Here is a 9,239-nt window from a genome sequence, read left to right on the forward strand (position 1 = left end):
TTAACAGTAACTGATACATTTTGGTATGATGTACATTAACATTCAAAAATTTGGGGTTCGTGATTTTTTGAAAGAAGTCTCTTATGCGCAGCAAGGCTGCATTTATTTGATCAAAAATACAGTAAAAACAGTAATATTGAGAATTATTTAAATTTAGAAAAATGTTTATTTTAAAATGTAATTTATTTCTGTGGTGGCAACCTCATTACTCCAGCCATCAGTGTCACATGATCCCTTGGATATCATTGTAATATCAGCATATTGAAATTTCTTTATAATATAATGATTTGCTCAAGAAACATTTCTTCATATCAAAATGTTGAAAACTTTTGAAAACGGAATTTTTTTTTTTTTGAAACCATGATTAATGTTTTCAGAATTATTTGATGAACAGAAAGCATTTATTCAAAATATAAATATTTTGTTACATTATAAATGTCTTTACTGTCACTTTCTGTGTCCTTTCTGAATGAATGTATTTATTTAATTTTTTTTTTATTCTTACTGACCCCAAACTTTTGAACAGTAGTGTAGTTCTCTAAATATTTTACAACAAATAAATGGGCCCATCTTAAAAGCACTGAAAGCTGATTGTAGTTCATAGCACCTTTTTAAAAGTCTCACCGTCTTTTACGCTCACGAAAATGCACAGAACACTTACACAGCAAAAACCTTCCTTGTAGTGATACAGTCATTTATCTGCTCTAGTGGATCTAAATGCTAATTTCTTGGTATAACAGCTACAATATTCCATAAGAAACATAAACATGACATTTTAAACTGTAAAACACCACCATGAATGGTGATTACCTATTAAAAGTCTGCTTCAATATACTAGGCCTGTGTCTGTGGTGGCAACCCCATTACTCCAGCCATCAGTGTCACATGATCCCTTGGATATCATTGTAATATCAGCATATTGAAATTTCTTTATAATATAATGATTTGCTCAAGAAACATTTCTTCATATCAAAATGTTGAAAACTTTTGAAAACGGAATATTTTTTTTTTTGAAACCATGATTAATGTTTTCAGAATTATTTGATGAACAGAAAGCATTTATTCAAAATATAAATATTTTGTTACATTATAAATGTCTTTACTGTCACTTTCTGTGTCCTTTCTGAATGAATGTATTTATTTAATTTTTTTTTTATTCTTACTGACCCCAAACTTTTGAACAGTAGTGTAGTTCTCTAAATATTTTACAACAAATAAATGGGCCCATCTTAAAAGCACTGAAAGCTGATTGTAGTTCATAGCACCTTTTTAAAAGTCTCACCGTCTTTTACGCTCACGAAAATGCACAGAACACTTACACAGCAAAAACCTTCCTTGTAGTGATACAGTCATTTATCTGCTCTAGTGGATCTAAATGCTAATTTCTTGGTATAACAGCTACAATATTCCATAAGAAACATAAACATGACATTTTAAACTGTAAAACACCACCATGAATGGTGATTACCTATTAAAAGTCTGCTTCAATATACTAGGCCTGTGTGCTGGAACCACTCTTCTTAGTCAATTCAAATTTACTTACACTGCCTATCTTTATAAAAAAAAACAATATACTTTAGCAATGAATATTAAAACCAGGCTGTGTAACATTACAAATCTCAAGAATATGTATAGTTAATTCAATTAACACCAAAACCATTTTTTTCAGTTGCATCGGTTCTGTTTGTAAATGGCATGGAGGCAGTCACATGTGTCAAGTTTCCCTTTCAAAGCACTTGCCATTTTGAGGCATGAGCCACAAAATTATAGACGTGGCAATTCACGATTTTGTGATATTTGCAAAAGCCTTCAGCATTATTTCGTTCAAGTTTCTGAAGGACCCGTTAAGAGGATTGAGCCACAAATCATGGCTACGTCTGGGGAGGAGGGGGAGGTGGTGACGGTGGAGAGTCCGACTCAACTCTGCTGCGTTTCACTGGTAAGCAGTGATCGTGTGCCTTTCTGATGTGCCTGTACAAGTCTCCAGACTGTGTGTAACTACGGTAACAGTAGCTGCACTCATAAGGTCGCTCCCTAGTATGCACGATGGCGTGTCTCCTCAGGGTGTAAGCACAGGAAAAAGTCTTTCCGCAAGTGTTACAAGTAGGCACGTCCTCTACGTAACTCCCAAGCGAGTCATGAAAATCCTCAAGGTACACGGCCTGCTGCTCCGGCTGGGAATTGGCTGGAAAAAGAGATGATGAAAAGCTGGTGGTTTCTGCTGCATAAGTATTAGGACCTTGTGGTGAGGGAGGGAAAGAAATGGGTTCTTGATGTGGAAGATGAATTAACTGGTGTGCAGGTATGAACTGAGTATCAGTCAGCTCCTCAACATCATGGTTGCTGTCGTCATAATCATCCACATGATCTATATCTGCACTTCTACTTGGGCCGTCATCCATGATCACAGTCTCGTCTACGTCATCAGATTCTTCGTCAGAAATCACAATGGCCTCCACTTTCACTTTAAAGCGATCTTCATTTTCCTCCCTTGATGTTTGCGAAAGAGATTTTTTACGCTTACTTTGCATGTTTCTTGTATTGGGCAAAGTGTTCTCATGTCTTCTTCCATTCTGGCTCTCAATGTGTTGTGAAGACCCTGGATTTCCTGCACCTTTATTCTGGATTTGGGGTTTTAGTGTTTGAACCGGAATGAAAACGCTAGGTTCATGTTCTTGGGCAGCACTAGCGTTGTCCACACTGCTCAGAGCCACGGCAGTGGTTACAACAGGATGCGTCTCTGTCTGAATTAGTTCTGTTGTACTACATGGACTTGAAAGTGCCGACTCGAGGCTAGCAGACCGTGCCGAAATTCTTGTCTTGTCAGGTCTAGGTGAAGAATGATATGTGGACGAACCCGAACAAGAATTATTAATGGCTGGTGGGTGCGAGTCCATTCCTGGTTGGGTCGTGTCCGCCATTTCTGAACTCTCGGCGCTGTGCGTGAGGAGATTAGCCGTCCCTGCTTGTGTTTCAGTCTTGGTATCAATATAAAGTGACATTTGTTGACTCGACTGAGGACAATGTGCTACTGCTCCATCTCTTCCTGCACCAGTTATGTCTTCTCCATTCGAGCCATCAAGTTCTCCAGGTTTAGCCGACTCGTTTGCTCCAACTTCTACTCTTGTACTATCCGCCTCAGCCAATCCTCGACCCTGCAGTCTTCTCTTACAAACTCGCACCACATCATTCATATGTAGGAAGCTGGCTGCGGCGAGCACGTCCTCTGGAGGAGGGTGGGCTGCTAATCGTAGAACCCCTTCGTACATGAAATCAAGGAGGAGTCCAAAGGCTTGTGGGGTCACGATATCTCCATTAATAGTGACTGTGTCTCTCTGTGGCCCTCCGTTGATTGTGCTGGTATTCCCCATTGACTGATCGGAGTAAAACATATGGAAGAAAGGGGAGAAAGAGGCCAACACGGCACGATGGGCTCCGAAACGAGTCGGGCCGACCTGCACGGTGCAGTCACATAGGAAACCTTGCAGACGCTGAGAGCGCAGGCTAGCCAAGAGCTGCTGACTATGTCCTGGAAACTCCATTTCTACTGACAACCTAGTAAAAAATAAAGCCATGGTATACAGTTTATAAATATAGTTTATGCAGTGTATATATCAATAACACATCTTTAATTCATAACATTAGAATCTACGTATTGTTAAGATGATATGTTTCTTACAGAAATGTCCAGAGTTTTGACAAAGTCCCCACGTACACTTTAAGATCAGCTCTTTTGAAGCACCATCATGTTTGTTTTATGGATCCACTGGCATTCTCTTGACATCAACAGTTGTTCGCGAATCCATACCAGTAAAATCATATGCTTGCATCTTGAAGCAATACAATCGGATTCCTCATATTCTGGTATTCTTCACACAGCATTTTTCTATTATAGGTTATTACACCAAACCTTCACCGGAGCACTGTTATATAAATCGAAAGCAGCGCCACATATCCTTAAAAGATGCTTCTAGCCAAGAGGACAGCATCTGGCATATTTCATTTCTAATATGTGATTTTAAAAAACATTTGTACGCGATTCTGCAATGTTTTCTTTTAGAACAATACATCAGGAACACACGCTTCTACGTGCAGTACGTTCGGTTTGTGAGAACGAGTGTGCTCTGCCACCTACTGACTGGGAGGAGAACGAACGCGTAAAAGTGCACAAATACACGAGGAATTTGTTGTGGTTTAGTTTAAAAATAAGTCCTTATTTTACAGAAACTGGTACAATAATGGTATAATCTGGGTGAGGTAGTAATTCAAGAATAATGGACATCTCTTTACTTACTGTGAATTCCTAAATTATTATAAGATCCCTGTATTTGATGTCATTCCTAGTGGTCTTATTCAGCTTTTGTCTGGCAATATATTTTCTGAGTTTATCCCCTTAGGCTATTTATAAATAATAATAATTTTGCTATCACCTTAATAATCATCATGATTATTGTTAGCTATTTAGCATTATTGTTAGCTATTTAGCAATCTGTTTATTTAAGAGAAAATAGTGAAAAATGATTTATGGGGATAATATACTTCCTTGATAAAAACAGGAGAACAGGAGGGGGAAAATCAAATAAATAGTTACTTACAAATCAGTGTTAATTTAGTATAATTGAGATACTATAGTTTTTTTTTAAAAAGATTTTCAATTAGTTTTTATTTTTATAGTTTTCATTTTAATTTTAGTTAAAGCTGTAGTAAATTTGTTGCGTGTTTTGACATTTTTATTGTTGTTTTTAACATGTCTAAATAGTTTTTATTAATTTTATCTTTACGTTTAATTATTTTAGTATTTTAGTATCGTTAAACTAAATTTGCCTCGGAAACTAGCTGAAATAAAAGTTTAATTAGTTGTAAAAAATTATATTTTATTTCAGTTTACATGACTTATTTCAAATAACATTTTTAATGGTTTTAGTTTTAAATATAATAAAAATAGTATAATTACAAACAGTAAAAGTATTTAAGGCATCCTATTAGTAAATTTAACAGGAAAAGGCGTCATAGCGAAGGAAAGACGCCGTGGCGGGTTTGGCGACGACTGTGGTGTGAATGAAGAGAATGACGGAAGTAGCATAGAAGAAGAAGATGATTTTGCAGATTTGAATTGTGGAGACCACAGGTAGAGCTGACATCTCAGAAACGGAAAGATAGAGGCTCAGATTCTATGAAGTTGGTTCGCAAACCGCCATAAAACCAAAAGAAGAAGAAGAAGAAGAATTTAACAGGAAACCTTCACGTCGTCGATGGATTTCAACGATGGCTTCACACTGAAAAGTTACCCATGATTCTCTGCACAGTCTGCGGCTCATTCAAAAATGGAGGAGGGTGAGAGAGAGTCGGAAAACGGGCGCTGTTCAGCACCTTCCCAAACGTCTGACCCGCAAACCACTCCCGAGACCTCCAGTCAAAACAGAGAAACTGACGGAGATGATATCGAAACTAAACTGGACATCAGCTCGGATAAGTTTGACCCTCTGCTCGCTCTGTATTCCCCACAAGTGCCATTGCCTTACCCCAGTATCAAGTGCTTTAATAACATCGCAGAATATGAGAGCTTTATGAAAGGCGGTCGAGGCCGAGCGAAACCCGAAAACGTGGAGAAAAGACTCCGAAAAGCACAGAAGGGTAAAGCAGACCCGGAGAGGATAGAAAGACTGAAGAAACTCATGGTGAACAACCCGGTTGAGGAGGGAGAGGGAAGCGGAGTCAAGCGACCACCTCCACAGCGAAAAGCGGCCAAAAATGTGCTTACCAGAATGCCACGTATGTTTCTCTCTTTACTGTCTAGCTCACAAGACGATAGTAAACACTAAACTGTTGTTTCACAGCAAAAAGTGCTTTCTATCTAGTTTAGGGTGACCAGATGTCCCCGGAAATGTCCCCCGTTTTACAGCACGTTCAAAACAACCCGCAAATACACTGTAAAAAGCCCGACCAATTTTGCCAGCTGGCAATCGTATGATTATCACCCCCCCTCAGAAAATCTCTAGAACCACCCTCAAAAGTCTCAATTTTTCACAAAAAGTCGCTAAATATGAAAAAGTAAATGCAGGTAAATTTGGTAAAGGTAAAGGAAAGTAAATATATATATACTTTACAAATGATGACAGTATAAAAAATATAACAAAAGATTAAGTATAACAAAAAATTCTGAAGTGAAATTAGGAAATGCTTGTGATCTGCAAGCACATCAAACATGATGGAAAGGTTATTTCACCAGTAGAGGGCGCTGCGAGCTATACTGATTACTTGGTCGCGCGCCGCTACTGTAGCCATAAATAGCTTGCACTAGAGCAGCAGAGCGCTATTATCATCAGTTATCAAAAGAGACCGCGTTGTTGGTTTCAAGGTAGTCACACACTAATATACATGTTAAAACAAAGTTATACTGTTTGTGTGCACTGTATAACAATGCATGATAAGGTTGCGTGATTGTTTTGCACACAATATTAAACATTCCTGAAACTTCCGCCGTCACAACGATATGAATAAACTTTTTTTTTTTAACTAATCTACACTTGCACAATTGCATTTGCAGAAAGCACATACTTTATGGTCAAAATGAGCCTAAAATTCTAAATAATAAGCCTGATTAGGGATAGAAAAGATCCATTTCCGAAAGCATAAACACAAAATTTGAAAAGTTGTAGGCATAATTATTGTACTCACAGTTGTGAAAATGTTAAATACAGTTTTATTTATCATATGTTCTGGTATTTATTGTTTTATTTTTAATGTGTTTTTGTAAAGCCAGAATTTTGTTATAGTGTTTTGATATGTTTGCTATTTGCAATATCCTAGTTACTTAAGCCTACTATTTTTCATAGTGTGATTTTTGGTGAATTGTATTAAAAAATAGGGTAAGTTTGATCCTCAAACATCGCTGTAATTAGGCCTGTCAAATATGATATTAATATATGGAACCCACAACAATAAAAAAAAACAAAAAAACACGTCCCCGTTTTTTAATTTGTGGATAATCACAAGTGAGATTTCAGTGATTATTTTGACCACTGAACCAGGAAATGTCCTTGGTTTTGATTTTAGAAATCTGGTCACTTTAATCTAGTTAGCTCACTAGGCTCTGAGTCTTTTATTTATTTTTTGCAGTGCATACAGGAAGTCCATTAGGACAGCTGAACAGATGTGTTCAGGAGGAAATCAGAGTCAAAGTTCACATCCGGACCTTTAAAGGGCTCCGGGGGGTGTGTTCTGGCTTTGTGGTGGCATTTGATAAGTTTTGGAACCTGGTAAGTATTAAATCATCTTTACTTATTATTATAATTACTAATAATCATTAAGTTTAAATGTTTGTCTTTTTTGTTCTGCTGATCCTTTTGGTGCCAGGCAATGGTGGATGTGGATGAAACATACAGGGAGCCTCTTTTGGGACAAGCTCTCTATCACGAGAAAGCGCTTACTGTCATAAGGGTGATTCATTTGAAAAAATTTAATATACATCTGAATTTTCAGAACAACCAGTAGTTATTAATCCTTAATCACATCTAATATTGTTTTAAAAATATTAAATAGAAAAATCAACTTTTTTTACTGTGCTTTATACTGAAGAATTTTTAAATAACATGTTGCTTTTTTTTTTTTTTACACTTTTCAATATAATTATATTGCTTTATAACTCTAATTTAATTTATTTTCTATTACAGCTATTTGAAAAACTAAAAGTTCAAGAGACTGTGGCCCTCAGTGCAACTGAGAGGAAGTCAGACCTGCACAGTAGTTCATCCCATCTCAGAGACCAAACCAGGAGAACCGACCCCAAACATACCCAGGAGAGATCTGAACCCTCTGAGAAAGACGAGACTACATTAAAAGTGACGCAAAAATCTGAAACCAAGCCTAAAGTGGAATATGGAAGAGTGCACACACGTCATGTCAATCAGCTTTTTATACGAGGAGAAAACGTTCTTCTTGTGAACATGCAGCAGGACTAAAGACTACCCAGATGAAATATTAGTTTACTTTCTATGGGGATCACCCAGAAAGGATTTGTAAAATGAGTGTATCATATTGATATGTATATTAACAGGTGAAAATAATATGTTAAAAGCTGAGCAAAATAAGCTCTTTTTTAATTGTGGTTGTGTTCATGATCTAAGGTTGTATACTCAACACACACACACACTGCTTATGTTTGCTTTGAATGACCACTAGGGGGAAGTAAGACACTGATGCACTGTAAGCATTAGTCTAATTTGTTGTATTTTGTAAATTATCAAGGGGAAAATGGCAATATATTTAACAAATCTTTGCTGATATTCACATCACTGTTCTGTTAAAAGGAAAGTCAATCTGTCAACCCCACTAAAACGGCCAGCCAGTACACACTCTTATTTTCATGTCAAACTGAATTTTCTGTTAGACGTTTACCTCTTTTAGCGTAAAAAAAAATTGCAGTTGGGTCTCCATGGATTTCAAAAAACAGTATAAATGGGTTAATTGAGCTTTTTGAGGTTGGAAATTGTATGTAGCACTCAAGGCTTTTTGTCTTGACATGTTTGTTTTAGTTTTTTTTTCCTCACTGCATAAGCCATATACACATTTACTCCCCTCATGAAGAATATTTATATAAAAACACTTTCTCTTCACTTTTTTAAAAATCTTAAGAGTCTTCCATGTGATTTACTCAGTCGCATGTCCATGTACATTACTTTAAATCATATATGCATTCCTCCTGTATGAAGATGTTCTATTATGGTTACATATATATTTATGGTTTAAACAGTAATTGCTGATCAAATTGCTCTAGTTTTATTCATCTTTAAAAATGACCTAACCTAGTAAAGATTTAGTTGGTTTTCCCAGCATAATAGACTGCCTACTAGAAAACTAGAAATGTAAATTCAAATGTCTTTTACAGCTTTGCCTAGTCAATGAAACTCAGCATCTTTAACCACTCTTGATTTATGAGGAAGGGTTCTACATTTTGTTGCATATTCATAAAATCACCATTTAGCACCGGCTAGAACACGTGTCCAGATGGACTACTCTGAAGTACATGTAAGGATATAGCATCATGTACTGAATATATAAAAAATGATACTAAATAGACACTAGAAATGTGGCCAGTTTCCTTTTCCTTTATTAAGCTCAAGTTTCTCAAAATGACTTATTTTACGCCAATTAAAAAGTTCACTGGCAACAGATCCAGTGAAAATAGGTCATGTGGCTGTACTTTCATCCTATTAACTCATGCAAAGTTAACGTTTGGA

At 36.6% G+C, this 9,239-nt stretch overlaps 2 protein-coding genes across 3 annotated transcripts; one reads left to right on the forward strand and one right to left on the reverse strand.

The window, feature by feature from the left end:
* Positions 1-1,173: 1,173 nt before the first annotated feature.
* Positions 1,174-4,104, reverse strand: LOC107723820 (zinc finger and BTB domain-containing protein 3-like). Its single transcript, XM_016532526.1, has 2 exons — positions 3,680-4,104; positions 1,174-3,555 (listed from the first exon to the last, which is right to left on the reverse strand). Exon 2 carries the CDS (start codon positions 3,540-3,542, stop codon positions 1,872-1,874), a length of 1,671 nt encoding a protein of 556 aa, XP_016388012.1. The 5' UTR covers positions 3,543-3,555; positions 3,680-4,104; the 3' UTR covers positions 1,174-1,871.
* Positions 4,105-5,199: 1,095 nt separating this feature from the next.
* On the forward strand, positions 5,200-8,621 carry LOC107723814 (U7 snRNA-associated Sm-like protein LSm11). 2 transcript variants are annotated; one of them, XM_016532517.1, is made up of 4 exons: positions 5,200-5,772; positions 7,120-7,259; positions 7,357-7,459; positions 7,674-7,743. In XM_016532517.1, the coding sequence occupies exons 1-4, from the start codon at positions 5,325-5,327 to the stop codon at positions 7,679-7,681; spliced, it is 699 nt and encodes a 232-aa protein (XP_016388003.1). In that variant the 5' UTR covers positions 5,200-5,324; the 3' UTR covers positions 7,682-7,743. The 2 variants fall into 2 exon arrangements, with proteins under 2 accessions (XP_016388003.1, XP_016388002.1); XM_016532516.1 differs by having other exon boundaries at positions 5,211-5,772; positions 7,357-7,440; positions 7,674-8,621.
* The last annotated feature ends 618 nt before the right edge of the window (positions 8,622-9,239 follow it).

Source organism: Sinocyclocheilus rhinocerous, unplaced genomic scaffold, assembly GCF_001515625.1.
Source record: "Sinocyclocheilus rhinocerous isolate Xijiao unplaced genomic scaffold, SAMN03320098_v1.1 scaffold1085, whole genome shotgun sequence".
Classification (NCBI taxonomy): domain Eukaryota; kingdom Metazoa; phylum Chordata; class Actinopteri; order Cypriniformes; family Cyprinidae; genus Sinocyclocheilus; species Sinocyclocheilus rhinocerous.